Here is a 15,655-nt window from a genome sequence, read left to right on the forward strand (position 1 = left end):
CCATCAGCTAAGTCCCTAGTTGAATCTTTAATATCTTAATGATTTTTAATAAAATATTAACATTGCATTTATCTAGCCACACATTGGTTTGTAACATGATTAACAATCTTGTTCATAACAAAAATACTGCATTCAACTTTCACGTCATTACCTATTTGTGACCTCTTGTATTGACATTTATTGTTTCTACTTGATCACTGCACACTGATGCTTCTTCATTCATTGCCGAGAATGATTCTAGGGAAACCATGTCCAAGTGAACTTTGGGTCACTCTCCTCAAGCATTTTTATGGCTTTAGAGAAAAAGACCTGATGGAGCTCTATCAAACCTCAGCTCAGTCCTTTCCTCCACTAAGAGTACTAGGGTACGGCAGGGTTCTCCAGGTATATGACAGGTCCTGAATTCTCTCACATCCTCTTCTGGGCTAGATTAAATCCTGCTTCTTTGGCTGGAGTATGGCCCAGGTAGTAGTGGTGACAGCATATTTTGCTCACTTCAGTTGACTTGTGTCCTTACTCTTCCACAATTTCCCTCTTGTCTGACAACTTAGTCTCTAAAATGAACCTCAGTCCAGTGCAAGGGGCAATATTCCCCATTGGGAACATGCCACAGGAAGAGGGTTGGCTATGGAGACCTACCTCTGTTCAGACCCCAGACTGAGCCACAAGATCCTTACTGTTCCGTCTCTCATCTCTGTGAGACCTGCTCAAGGCTAAGGGACCTGTCTTCTGCAGTTCTGGTTGCTACTGTCTCTCATCATCAGACTTTAGCTAAGAATATTAGTCACAATTGGCTAAGAACAAGAATGTGAATTATTGCTAAGTTTCTTGGATATAATATCAGTAATACAGTTATGTTGAAAAGTGACCTTTTTAGGAGATGCATGCTGATGCATTTTGAGATCAAGTGTCATAGACAGTTCAGAAAACCAAATACACTCATAGAACACATGTGCAGTATCATTGTTTTTCATTAATCCTCCACTTATAAACAGGAAAACTGAGATTATGGAAGAGCTATTCATAGATTAAGGCATCAGAATTATACATAATTATGCCAGAGGGTGATTGATTAATCCTGAAGGTTATTTCTGCTCTTGGCAGGGAGAAGCAACTGGGTGGCACTGCATCAGCTTCAGGACTGTCTATCCCAGAGTACAAACTGACTGTAATTTGGAAAGAACATCAAATGTGAAATGAGCATGTCTGGGTATCTGTAAACTGAGCACTGGTTGGGAGAGCTATGTGCAGCCCTCATAACTGGTATTAAAAATAATCTAAAGCATAAGCAAAGGGTTCAGTTTGGTTGCCAGGCAACCCTGCTGCCAGCTCCCTTCAAGCTGACCTTTTATTTTTTTCTATCCACATCTCTTAACATTTTCACCTTCTGGATCTCCCTTGTTTCATTTAATGATTATTGTTTGTGAGTTGGGGGGTCCAGGACAGGCCAAACCACAAGTTCTGAAATTCAATAGGCAGACCCTTGCCCCCAAGCATCTTACAGTCTAATAAAGCAAAAAGGTAAGTATATAATTATCTTAATTATGTTCCTTTAACATAATCCTTTACTAGTTGTAATGTTTATCTGCAAATAACCTTTTGCCAAATAAAGTAACATTTACAGGTTCCAGGGATTAGAACCTGGTATTTTGGGGTACATTTTCAACCTTCTATAGATTGGGGACTTTGGCAGCCCACTTAGAAGGTGAGGCCACTTAAGTTCTCACTCAGTTATCTGAGGGGCCGGTTGGCTAATCAAGGTAAGCAATATTTAAAAATGGTATCCTGGGACTTTCCTGGCAGTCCAGTGGTTAAGACTCCATGCTTCCTCTAGGCAACACAGGTTCAATCTGTGGTTGGAGAACTAAGATCCTGCATGCTGCACAGTGTAAAAAAAAAAGTATCCCGATTCTCTATAAGCCAAGGTGATGGCACTTTCTTTTGCTTACTTTACCAGTGTTTCTTTAAGCTCTCATTAACTAATCTAGGTATACTGTGTTGCTTGAGAATGTAAGCCAAACTGTAGCAAAATGACTGACCTAAGAAGAGTTCACTTTGCACCTGTTCACGTTGTAATTTCACACTGTAATTTTCACATTGTAAATTTACCAAAATATCAAGTTGGTTATAGATCTTTGGGGATGATAAGTACAACCCTTACTCTTCGTCTCTGAGAACTAGCTCCCTTACCTGTGGGGGCTCCTTTGGCAATACTGATACTAAATGACAACATCCTCCTGATCAGAGGTGATTGTATCAGAGCTAATGGTAACTAATCAGATTCTCTCTTTACATCTTTGAACATAAGAGTAGGCAGTTAAAGCTGAAGTTGAAAGAACATGCAGAAAAATCAGCAATCCAGGGCATGATGAAAACTTACTCTTGACACAATGTCTTGGCTTCTATTCTCAACCTCTTCTATCTACCTCATATCTTCTGCTTAGTCAGAGTTTCTGCTTATTCATAATTTCAGCTTATTCTTGGTCCCAACAGCATCACAGCCTGGATGGCTGCCTAATATCCTAAACTGATTTGACCCTGGAACACTTTTCTTAGAAATGGCAAAAAGTGATTGTCAGTAAAGTATTCTGGGCTTTACACAGAACAAGCAAGAACAGGTTTCTTCTTTCGACTTGGTAAAGATCCTCATGACATCCTGGAATTACTAATGTTATAACTAATGCGGTGACCATGTTTGGATCAGGATGTGAGCTTTCCTAAGGCAAGAGCTTGACAAGACAATGAAGATCCTTTGCAGGTAAGTAATCGTGCCTGCAATTTTCTTGGATCCTCAAGTTAGTTAACATCTCTGAGTTTTGATTCCTGTGGTAATAAAATGAAGGAAGTCACCCACTTCATTGATCTGGAATATGAAATGAAACACATGTAAAATGCTGGAGCACAATCAGGACTCAGTGAATATTCGTTCTCTTTCACCAAATTTTAATATTTCATTTACCATATGAAGTGTTACCCAATTATCTCCTTTTGCTCACGTTATGCAATGCTATTATTCCACATATGACAAAGAGTTTAAACAAAGAATCAGGATTTTTTTTAACTTACAAAATGTTTTGCTGCAGTTTTTCAAATGTTTTATTGGATTTAAAATTCTTTTAAGGGATACAATGATATACAACTAGTTTGATCAGCTACCAATATATTTTGGTACCCCTTTACTTTTGTACTTAAGAGCCAGTTCACTTTTTCTCCATGTTCAATACTTAACTTTGGTAAAATTTTGCCATGTTCATCTTCACCTGTTACTGAAGCACGAGTGTTTCCACCTTGCTTGGTGTAAGTTGCCCTTTTGGTTTTCTTCCTGTGAGTATGCTTGGTTGGACTCTTATGTTTTTTTTCAATTTCACTGCTTACATCCCACAGCTTTATTTTTCCATCATTCCCGCCAGTAAGCAGCAAATAGGATTCTTGCAGAAAGCAGACTTGAGAAACTCCCAAAGTATGGCCCTTAAATCCCAGTTCCTGTTCACACTTGACTCCCATCACCCTAAAGATTCGAACCTTACCATCTTCTGCACCGCAACTAAAAACATTGCCACACGATGCCACAGACACAGAGTGGGCTAAGGCAGGGTTTAAAAGCTGACCAGGTGATTGTGGACTTTCCATTTCTTCTGTTTCATCCTCCTGTAAATTTGTAATCCAGAGTGGCCGGGCTTTCCGAAGGTTCCACAGCATCACCTTTAAGTAAGTGGAAGTTACACAGTTAGAGTTCTAAATAGTTTGTTTCACGAACATGCTTATTCTGCTTCTAACAAAATCACCAAACTAGTCTGAGAATGATTAGCAGGATACATTCCCAGCAATATTAAAAAAAAATTCAGATGGCACCACAACATGCCAGCGGGATGCTACCCTGGTGCCAAAACTGGAATGCCAAGGGCAGTAAGGAAGGTATAATTTAAACACAAGATCCTGAGTAACTCTGGATCAACAAACCCTTTAATGTGCAATCCAAACTCTTAAGCAAGATGCCAATTTCTTTAAGTCATCCTACCCTGACTGCTACAAGTAAAACTAAAAATGAGGAAATTTATTAATTTTAGCCTATGCTTGTTACAAGTAGAAATACCTATCAACTAAATAAACTAAACCCAGGATAACACCTGGTCTCCCACATTGGAGGCAGATTCTTTCCTGTCTGCACCACCAGGGAAGCTCAATGCCTGGCATAGTACCTGTAGAAAGGAGCAGAAATTCTAAACAAGTCTGTTAATTTGACATCCTGGTATACTTGGCTTTTTACTGTTGTTCTCTACCATGATCTTAGACCTACTAAGTGGATTTAGATAAAATGTGATTTTAAAAATATTTAAAACAAAACAATAAGTTCTGTGGATTGATTTTTCTCCAAACTTCAGCAATTGTCTTCCTAGAGCAACCAACTTGAAAAAGCAAATATTTTTTTATACTTTCAGAGCGAAAAGACAGCTTTATTTCACCATCTAGTACCGTCCCTGAATTATGGCTCATGATTTAAAAGGGACACTAGGATAAGCATGGCCTTGTTTAGTCAAAAGCACAGATCTGAACTGAAAATATTACCACTGCTGATTATACCAAGGTTTGGTTTGCTATTCAAAGTAACTTCCTTCAAGACAGCCTACTTTCAAAAGAAGTGACAGTCAGACATGAATGCAAGCATATCAAAGTAACCCTGCTCAAAAATTTCTCATACAAAAACATTTCTTTCCACATAAAAGATTCATTTTCAAGGGGAAAAAAAAGGCTCTTCCACTATCTGGATACTTAGGTTTTGGTCCTAGAGACTGTTCAAACTCCAGAAAGAAGAAAACTTGAAACCATTTACTTTCAAATGTGGAAATGAGGGATAAAGAAAACCAGTGTGTATGCTACAGAAATTCATGACGGCTTCAAATTTCCAAATGTCCTTACAAGAAAAAACTGTATTGGAGTGGTGGGTTCACATGTATTTATTTAGTGTTATTATTTATACCTTAAAAATACATTATGAATATTGTGTCTATTTAATAAAAGATTAAGTAGTCTCAAGTGTCTTAATAAATCACACTTCATTCTTAAGGTCCCTGCTTCTTTGAGTAAGCTTTTTCTACTTAAACCTATCTAAATCAAAGGATCTAATTTTTATAATTTCTCTAATAACAAAGATAGGTATGTTGAACTTATCTATTATGTGTGGCAATAATTTAGTTCCTGCCTTGAGATAAAACACCTTGTTCAGAGATAAATAACTCTCATCATTAATCTGATAAAAACTCCCTTCCACTATTACACCTACATTCTTGGACCCCTCCATAGGCTGGCTATTCTTAAAGTTCAGAAAAATACCAGATAACCAGATTTTAAGAAGTAAACTGGAAGAAATTATACTTTCAACTCCAGTTAAAGAATTTCAGTCAGAAGTAATGACTGTACTATCTTAGTCACTCTTATTATATATCACAACCCAATGCAGCAGTTAATCTATAGTGAATTTTTAGCAATTCTTGACAAATAAAAACCCAAAAGACTTCTTTTCACAATATATTTATTTCCTAGAGTATTCTCTAACACCTGCCTGGCACTAAACTTTCTCATCTGGAACTGGAGGTAAAATGGTAAATTCTGGATGCCTGCTTCTTGTCTAATTTGTGACTGCTATACATCTAATTGGTTGACTGCCATGTCTAACACAGTTAATGAACCAGTGATTGAAAACTGGTATAACTTAAGGATGAGTGAATGAGTAGTCAAAGAGACACTGTACAATCCGCCTACTTAAAACAGATATCTGACTGGTTGTATAGGTCTTTCTGCCCAACAAAGTAAGCAGATTATCTCCATTAGTGTAGAAAAATATAAATTTATTAAAGTTTTGGGCAAGACCTAGGAGTAGAAAAGGAATTTTGATGTCATGGGATCACTGTGCCCTGTAGGTGTAAAATGATTCTCAACAGAGGCACTACAAATTTTTGGTAGGACAATTTTTAATTGTTTGGGGGCTACCCCAGCGCAGCAGGACATCCACTGATTCTTCCTAGTAAAAAGACCAGTAGCAGTCAGAGTGACAACAACTAAAATTAGTCTCATTTATTTCTAAATTATAAGGAGGTGTGAAGGATAGAGGAGTGGTAAAGATCACTGGCCTGGAAGTGACAAGGAGTCTTGTAAGATACTATAAGCAGTTGAGAAAGTAGATTAAATGCCTAGAGCAGTGTTGGGCACACATATCATCTATTTAAATAACTATCTTTGGTGTCACAGAGAAAAAATATAGGCTTTGAAGTCAGAGAGATTGAGGGTTTTTTTTGTTTTTTTTAAAATTTTTTTTTTTAATTTTAAAATCTTTAATTCTTACATGTGTTCCCAAACATGAACCCCCCTCCCACCTGAGATTGAGGTTTGAATTCCAATTCAGATAGCTGTGGGAAAACTCAATTTGGATCTCAGTTTCCTCATTTCTAAAAAAGAAACAGTATCATCAGGGTGTGATTAGAAAGAAAACTAATATATGTAAAGCAGTGTAAAGTGGTAAGTGATCACCAAAGGGAAGCCATGCCTATTCTCACTCCAGTGATTTAGAGTAAAAACAGTAATAGATTCAGGCCCTCTAACTTTTTTTTTAAAACTACAAACTTTATGGAGAGTGAGTGGGTGATAAACTCTGTATTTAGCATGGTCCTTTGTTTAAACAGATGTTTGGAATCAAATATTCGAATTCTCATGTTTTAGAAAAAGCATAGAGAAAAAGATTAATAATTACTTTGTTAATCTACTGGACTTTGTCAAGTTAGCATTAAACATTCAGTAGACATAAAGTTTACGGTTCTTAAATACATAAGGCATGTCAGTAGAAAACAGAAAATGCCAAGACATATTTAGCCCGATCAATAATTTGATTCTATTAGCAAGTCCCATTTAGAAATTACCCATGTACTCTCTGCAAGACATCACCTGCATATCCAGTCCACATGACACCAGGCTCTGAGGCCTTTGAGGTCGAAAAGCTACAGAGGAACAGATATTGGAATGTCTCTTCAGTGATCTGCTAATTTTCTTATTTTCCAGGTCTAGGATTTTGATTGTTCCAGAGTCATCAGCAGAAGCCAGCAGGTTTTCAGTTTCATTCAATGAAAGACAGTTGATTTCTTCTTCATTTACATGAAAATCGTCCAAGCGTTCTTTCAGAGACCTGACATCCAGTATGCTAATGGTTTCTCCATGTGAGGCATAGAGTTTGGTGGGGCAGGATGGAGAAAATAAGACGTTGGTAACATCCTCTGCCCCTTGGAAGCACGTGTGTCCTAAAAGAGTCCCATCTTCACCCCAAACCACGAGATCTCCACCTTCTGCTCCAGAAGCCACTAGCCCTTCTTGACTTGCATTCAGGCAGAGAATAGGAGAAGAATGTCCACCAGTCCACTTGACTGCCATAATGACCCAGGTAACTCTGTGAAGAGGGGGGAAAACTATAATCTCACGTTTTATATAAGAACTTCGTAAGACACAAACTTAATATTTCACTTATAAAATAAAAGACATCTAAAAAACTCAATCAATAAAAAGACATTTGAAGATCAAGCCTACAAGGCCTGGTTAACACAAAACTGTGGCACGTGCCTACATGTTTTCCTTGCAATCAGGTACCCAGATAAGCCTGGTCCTCCAGCCTTTGATGTGAGGGTCACATAGGAATAAACAATAAATACACTTATTTTAAATTAAGAAAAGTCCTTTTTAAGAAAGGGCCACACAATCATCGGGTTATATCCTTTATCTGAATAATGTTTATGAAAAATGAGTTCTGGAATTAAGACTCTTTGGGTTTGAATAGCTCTATTACCTATCAGCTGGGCAAGTTACTGAATCTATGATCCACTTTCCTTCTTGATAAAATAGGGGTAATAATAACATCCATTTCATAAGATAAGATTAAATGACATAATAAATGTCAAGTGCATGTAACAATGCCTGGTATGTAATGAGAACTCAACAAAAGTATTATCACTGTCACTTTGGTTACTTTTATCAGGCTAGTCAAAGTGGCATCATATATATTACACCAATGGTCCTCAAAGTATGGTCGCCAGCAGCACTAGCATCACCCAGGAACTTATAGAAATATAAATTGTTGGACCCCACTCTAGGCCCACTGAATCAGAAACTCTGATGTCAGCACCAACAATGTGGTTTAACAAGCCCTCCAGGTGATTCTGATGTATGCTAGAATCTGAGAACCTGTTGTTTTAGTCGCTAAGCTAAGTCCAGCTCTTTTTGTCCCCATGGACTGTAGCCCGTCAGGTTCCTCTGTGCATGGGATTTCCCAGGCAAGAACACTGGAGTAGGTTCCTTGTCTAGGGGCTCTTTCTCACCCAGGGATCAAACCCATGGCTCCTGCATGGCACATGTGTTCTTTACCACTGAGCCACCACGGAAGCCGTTGAGAACCTGTACTATACCACTATCATCAGGGAACTGGTTAAAAATGCAAACCCTTGGGTCCTCTCACTGGAGACTAATTCAGTACATTATTTAATTTTATTCTCAAAACATTTCTGATTGGTATCATTCCATTTTACAGATAATTAAATTGAGTCTCAGAAATTTAAAATAATTTCCCCAAAGTCACCCGTTCAGGGTTTGTACTTAGGATCTAAAATAAAACAATCCTAAATTTCTAAATAATGAAGACCTTTTTATAACAATTCTCCTTGATAACAGGTTTAATCTGTATTTGAAAGTACAGAACATAACCAAAAGCTACTAATAATTCACTACTGCTTCTAAATATACTCACATTTTTTAAAAATCACAGTATCACCTACATCCACTTATAAAGCAGTAGCGTTTACGTCCATTACTTAGATTCCTGATATGCTAGGCAGCCTGTTTCTCTAAACTGGAATTGCCACATACTACTACCCTCTGCCTTAACTATCTCCTGCTGCTGCTGTTGCTGCTAAGTTGCTTCAGATGTGTGTCTTTTGCAACCCTTCCCACAACTAGGCTGTAGCCTACTAGGTGCCTCTGTGGGTAGGATTCTCCAGGCAAGAATAATGGAGTGGGCTGTCATGCCCTCCTCCAGGAGATCTTCGCGACCCAGGGATCGAACCCACGTCTCTTATGTCTCCTGCATTGGCAGGCGGGTTCTTTACCACTACTGCCACCTGGAAGCCTAATTATCTCCTGGGTAAAGCAAAAAAGGAAACTGGGGCAATTTATACAATTAAATGATCAGACAAAAGGAAGCAAACAAATCTATCTGGACAAATTTTTCACTCCACAAGACAAAGGAGAGTTTATCTACTAAGAAACTACAATAGTTGCTTTAGTATTTTCAGATATAACACCTGAATTTAGTTCAATTGTACAGAGATAAATTTCCAAATACTGTTTTGAAGAATAATTTAATCTGCTTAAAGTTTCTATTCCCAACACGAGTTTGTTTCCTCCCACTTTTAGCCACACACACATACAAAATCACAGACTGCCAAAAAAACCACTGATCTAATAGTAATTAGTAATAGGACTGGAATGGGTGAATTTAACTCAGATGACCATTATATCTACTACTGCGGGCAGGAATCCCTCAGAAGAAATGGAGTAGCCATCATGGTCAACAAGAGAGTTCAAAATGCAGTACTTGGATGCAATCTCAAAAACAACAGAATGATCTCTGTTTGTCTCCAAGGCAAACCATTCAATATCACAGTTATCCAAGTCTATGCCCCAACCAGTAATGCTGAAGAAGCTGAAGTTGAACGGTTTTATGAAGACCTACAAGACCTTTTAGAACTAACATCCAAAAAAGATGTCCTTTTCATTATAGGGGACTGGAATGCAACAGTAGGAAGTCAAGAAACACCTGGAGTAACAGGCAAATTTGGCCTTGGAAGGCGGAATGAAGCAGGGCAAAGACTGATAGAGTTTGCCAAGAAAATGCACTGGTCATAGCAAACACCCTCTTCCAACAACACAAGAGAAGACTCTACACATGGACATCACCAGATGGTCAACACCAAAATCAGATTGATTATATTCTATGCAGCCAAACATGGAGAAGCTCTATACAGTCAGCAAAAACAAGACCAGGAGCTGACTGTGGCTCAGATCATGAACTCCTCATTACCAAATTCAGACTCAAATTGAAGAAAGGAGGGAAAACCGCTAGACCATTCAGGTATGACCTAAATCAAATCCCTTATCACCATACAGTGGAAGTGAGAAATAGATTTAAGGGACTAGATCTGATAGACAGAGTGCCTGATAAACTATGGAATGAAGTTCATGACATTGTACAGGGGACAGGGATCAAGACCATCCCCATGGAAAAGAAATGCAAAAAAGCAAAATGGCTGTCTGGGGAGGCCTTACAAATAGCTGTGAAGAGAAGAGAGGTGAAAAGCAAAGGAGAAAAGAAAAGATATAGGCATCTAAATACAGAGTTCCAAAGAATAGCAAGAAGAGATAAGAAAGCCTTCTTCAGCCATCAATGCAAAGAAATAGAGGAAAACAACAGATTGGGAAAGACTAGAGATCTCTTCAAGAAAATTAGAGATACCAAGGGAACATGTCATGCAAAGACGGGCTCGATAAAGGACAGAAATGGTATGTACCTAACAGAAGCAGAAGATATTAAGAAGAGGTGGCAAGAATACACGGAAGAACTATACAAAAAAGATCTTCACGACCCAGATAGTCATGATGATGTGATCACTAATCTAGAACCAGACATTTTGGAATGTGAAGTCAAGTGGGCCTTAGAAAGCATCACTACAAACAAAGCTAGTGGAGGTGATGGAATTCCAATTGAGCTGTTTCAAATCCTGAAAGATGATGCTGTGAAAGTGCTGCACTCAGTATGTCAGCAAATTTGAAAAACTCAGCAGTGGCCACAGGACTGGAAAAGGTCAGTTTTCATTCCAATGCCAAAGAAAGGCAATGCCAAAGAATGTTCAAACTACCACACAATTGCACTCATCTCACATGGTAGTAAAGTAATGCTCAAAATTCTCCAAGCCAGGCTTCAGCAATACGTGAACCGTGAACTCCCTGATGTTCAAGCTGGTTTTAGAAAAGGCAGAGGAACCAGAGATCAAATTGCCAACATCCGCTGGATCATGGAAAAAGCAAAAGAGTTCCAGAAAAACATCTATTTCTGCTTTATTGACTATGCCAAAGCCTTTGACTGTGTGGATCACAATAAGCTGTGGAAAATTCTGAAAGAGATGGGAATACCAGACCACCTGACCTGCCTCTTGAGAAACCTGTATGCAGGTCAGGAAGCAACAGTTAGAACTGGACATGGAACAACAGACTGGTTCCAAATAGGAAAAGGAGTACGTCAAGGCTGTATATTGTCACCCTGCTTATTTAACTTATATGCAGAGTACATCATGAGAAATGCTGGGCTGGAAGAAACACAAGCTGGAATCAAGATTGCCGGGAGAAATATCAATAACCTCAGATATGCAGATGACACCACCCTTATGGCAGAAAGTGAAGAGGAGCTAAAAAGCCTCTTGATGAAAGTGAAAGAGGAGAGTGAAAAAGTTGGCCTAAAGCTCAACATTCAGAAAACGAAGATCATGGCATCCGGTCCCATCCCTTCATGGGAAATAGATGGGGAAACAGTGGAAACAGTGTCAGACTTTATTTTTTTGGGCTCCAGAATCACTGCAGATGGTGACTGCAGCCATGAAATTAAGACGCTTACTCCTTGGAAGGAAAGTTATGACCAACCTAGATAGCATATTCAAAAGCAGAGACATTACTTTGCCAACTAAGGTCTGTCTAGTCAAGGCTATGGTTTTTCCTGTGGTCATGTATGGATGTGAGAGTTGGACTGTGAAGAAGGCTGAGTGCCGAAGAATTGATGCTTTTGAACAGTGGTGTTGGAGAAGACTCTTGAGAGTCCCTTGGACTGCAAGGAGATCCAACCAGTCCATTCTGAAGGAGATCAACCCTGGGATTTCTTTGGAAGGAATGATGCTAAAGCTGAAACTCCAGTACTTTGGCCACCTCATGCGAAGAGTTGACTCACTGGAAAAGACTGATGCTGGGAGGGATTGGGGGCAGGAGGAGAAGGGGAAGACCGAGGATGAGATGGCTGTATGGCATCACGGACTCGATGGACGTGAGTCTGAGTGAACTCCAGGAGATGGTGATGAACAGGGAGGCCTGGCGTGCTGCGATTCATGGGGTAGCAAAGAGTCGGACAAGACTGAGTGACTGAACTGAACTGAACTGAATAGTAATCAAAGTAACAGAAACATAATCACAAAATCAGATATAGCATTTTTCATATACAAAACAAAGTATAAAAAAGACAAAAATACATTTTAAAAATTTTAGCAGAAGCACTCAATTAGTAAACAGAAAAAACTAATTAAATAGAGACTGAAGCAAATACATTTTAAAGGAGAGGTTTGGATAGGAAATGCCTCAGGCAGATAAAGACAGGGAACTCTGGTGATTCGATTTTTGCTGACAAGTACTGAAATAGTAGTTAAATAATTTTCTACCATAATCAAACCAGTCAATCCTAAAGGAAAGCAACCCTGAATATACATTGGAAGGACCGATGCTGAAGCTGAAGCTCCAATACTTTGGCCACCTGATGCAAAGAGCCGACCCATAGGAAAAGAGTGTAATGCTGGGAAAGATTGAGGGCAGGAGGAGAAGAGGGCAACAAAGGATGAGATGGCTGGATGGCATCATCCACTCAAAGGACATGAGTTTGAGCAGACTCCGGGAGATAGTGTAGAACAGGGAAGCCTGGCATGCTGCAGTCCATGGGGTCACAAAGAGTCGGACACAACTGAGTGAATGAACAACAACAAACCATAACAAGGACTTTTGCCGAATGTTCCAGATAAATCAAGGAAAAAGGACACTCAACACAATTTAAAATGAAAGGTATTAATATTTAGGCTTAGGAACTGTCATTTGTGATGACTGTTGACTCACATGATAGAGACAATATCCTAACCAAAAATATGAATTTTTAATTAATCGTTGAAAAGGCTATTTAAGTTACAACCAGTTTAACTATGTCATGAATCTTTAAAGTATTGATCATTTATTCCTAAGTCAGAGTTTTAATTTTTCTACAATGAGTTAACTTTAAAGTCGAGAAGTCTGCCCTCTACAGTTTTAGGATTTTGTGTCCATAAAGGTTTTGGATCTCTGTTGGAATATTAGGTTTTTCACTAAGAAAAGGCAGGGTTTCTAGTACTTCTATTTCTCCATCACAGATCTACCCACAGAGGACCTAAGTAAGGCTGACTTGCAGACAAGAGTTTTAGGTTTTCTTCCTAATGTAACTCTTTTCCAGAAAAGGTTAATTCAATTTTAAAGATACATCTGGTTAAACTCCACCCCAAAGTGTAAGAAGTTAGGCAATAAATGAGTTTTGCACTTCAAGAGACTACTACAGACAGCAATACAGTTCCTGTAGTATTTCATAATGGAAGCAGTAGTATCTCTTGGACTGTTATTCCCAACAAGTCCAAGGTCAGTTCTGCCTTAATGTCTACCCACCAGAGTAAAGAACAAATGAAACTTCAGGCAATGGCACCCCCACTCCAGTACTCTTGCCTGGAAAATCCCTTGGACAGAGAAGCCTGGTAGACTGCAGTCCATGGGATCGCAAAGAGTAGGACACAACTGAGCGACTTCACTTTCACTTTCAATGTCTACACCACATGGATAATATTCACTGATTACCCAGCTAGTCAGAAAAATTAAAATAGAGACCTATTACAGGAAATATTAGGAAAAAAGAATTGGGAAAGCCCCAGAAATCCATACATTCTGAGGCATTTAATCACCCAGAGTACTGATCAGGGATTCAACCAGCGTACCCCCCCACCTCCTGACCCAAATCACTTGTTTACTTAATCTACAAAATTGAAGTTATTTGTTATTATTTGAAATATTCAATGAAAAAGTGTTAATCAGACTGCTGTGGTAGAAGGTAGTGGGAAAAATTAACTACATATGGGTTAAATCAAAACAATCTTTTAGAAATGAGTTGGCAAACTGCTGTTTCTTGTTTTTGTTTTACTGGGACTGGAGAGCTACCTGGAAGTAGCTAAGTGCCACTATCTCCACTCAGGTATCAAGTCAACAAGCTTCTCTTCTCAAAGGTAGATGCCTGAAGGGTCAAGCACAGTAATTAGTCATTTCCTATTGTGAGATAATAAGAGTCCTTTCTTCCAGCACCTAATGAGATTATGGAGTGTGGGCATGAGGAAGGTGGGGTACCTTGAAAACATTTTTATGAAGGGTGGAGTGCTAAGATGGAAGTTCTAAGCAGCCAAAGGGCAGAAAGAAGGTACTGAACATGGGGCGAGGGGACATGGTCCAGAGGGTGATGAGCAGGCAAGAAAGAAAACAGGAGGTAGTGATAAAGGAAAGCTTTCCCTACTTTGAAATCCTACCTGGGCCACTTGGGGGTACTTTGCCATAAAAAGTCACCTCACTAACTGGACTAGATTTATTTCATCAGATCCTTCAAAGGCTCTCTCTCACTTAACCAGGGCAGACAGAATAGAGGCCAATGTCTTTAATAACCAAATGCTCTCTAAAATAATTGCTCCTGTCTTATCTCCATGTACCCACTTGTCCTTTTCAAGTGACTGTGCCTTTAAAGCTGTTCATTTTGTCTGTTCTTTGTCACCTTCTTGGATGGACCGACTCTATCCTTGAAGATGTAAAAGAAACTTCAGTGCCTTTCCAGACAAAACATGGACTGCCTTCCTGGGATAGCTGAAAGTTGAAAAATGAATAATAAATTCCCCTAGCCTGAGGTTTAAATAATATGATAGTCACTATCATTGTAATAAGTATACTGGTCAACTTTTCTTTACACATTTCAGTTTTCCAAAGTGAGTGGTTGAAGGGCTGTGGCACTGATACTAGTAAGAAAGAAAAGAATCTGGGTGACTAAGCGTGGAGGAAAAAACAGCTAGGAAGAAGGGACTGGCAAGTAGTAATCAAACACCACTTACCAGAGAGTAGAGATGGTAGGTGCTGTTCTTTTGTTTTTACTAGAAAACAAGAAATGGATTATTCACAGCAGGAGAGCTTTCGAAAAGATTCCTTACTACATAAAGGAAAGACTGGAATTAACTGGTGGAATTAACTACTAAGGGAATCTGTGAACCCTATTTAACAATTACTTTGCAGTGTTGCTTTGAGAGTTATATAAACTCTCCCGTAAAGGGCCCCAGTAGATTGCCTGTCTTACATGATGGTTATTATTTTCTCTTACCGAGCATTCTTTAAAGGCTGTCGGAAAACGTTCTGGCCACCTAGGAAAACTAGTATGACTAAATAATGCTGAAATTCTTTCCCTTCCAAATAGTGTTCTTAATTATAGCCTCCATGTCATTGTCCCTAGTAGAATGACTAGTTAAAAACACACCTCAATTCGCCTACTAACCGGTGGGTTAGTAGGAAAGACTGGGAAAGGCCATATTTTGTCCAAAATAATGTAGCACTTAAAGAGCGCTTTAAGGTTACCCAAACATGGGAGGGGGGCGGCAGGTGTTCAAATGTAGCGACCTCTCACGCTACATACAGGACTAAGGGAGAACAAGAGGGCCTGACCAGGAAAACACGACCTCAGCTGCCGAAGGAAAAGGAAGATCTAACTCAAACTCAAGGT

General features: G+C 39.1%; 1 protein-coding gene across 1 annotated transcript; it reads right to left on the reverse strand.

The window, feature by feature from the left end:
* Positions 1–3,094: 3,094 nt before the first annotated feature.
* Positions 3,095–15,037, reverse strand: WDR53 (WD repeat domain 53). Its single transcript, XM_068982568.1, has 3 exons — positions 14,997–15,037; positions 6,937–7,432; positions 3,095–3,702 (listed from the first exon to the last, which is right to left on the reverse strand). The coding sequence occupies exons 2-3, from the start codon at positions 7,414–7,416 to the stop codon at positions 3,106–3,108; spliced, it is 1,077 nt and encodes a 358-aa protein (XP_068838669.1). The 5' UTR covers positions 7,417–7,432; positions 14,997–15,037; the 3' UTR covers positions 3,095–3,105.
* Between the last annotated feature and the right edge of the window lie 618 nt (positions 15,038–15,655).

This window comes from Capricornis sumatraensis, chromosome 1 (assembly GCF_032405125.1).
Source record: "Capricornis sumatraensis isolate serow.1 chromosome 1, serow.2, whole genome shotgun sequence".
NCBI lineage: Eukaryota > Metazoa > Chordata > Mammalia > Artiodactyla > Bovidae > Capricornis > Capricornis sumatraensis.

What these genes read in the sequence shown, in the direction of transcription:
- WDR53 (XM_068982568.1), bottom strand. Translation starts at nt 7,416, where the DNA reads ATGGCAGTCAAGTGGACTGGTGGACATTCTTCTCCTATTCTCTGCCTG. An exon ending in CATGTGGACTGGATATGCAG is followed by an intron (nt 3,703 to 6,936) that starts GTGATGTCTTGC and finishes ACTTACTTAAAG; the next exon opens with GTGATGCTGTGGAACCTTCG.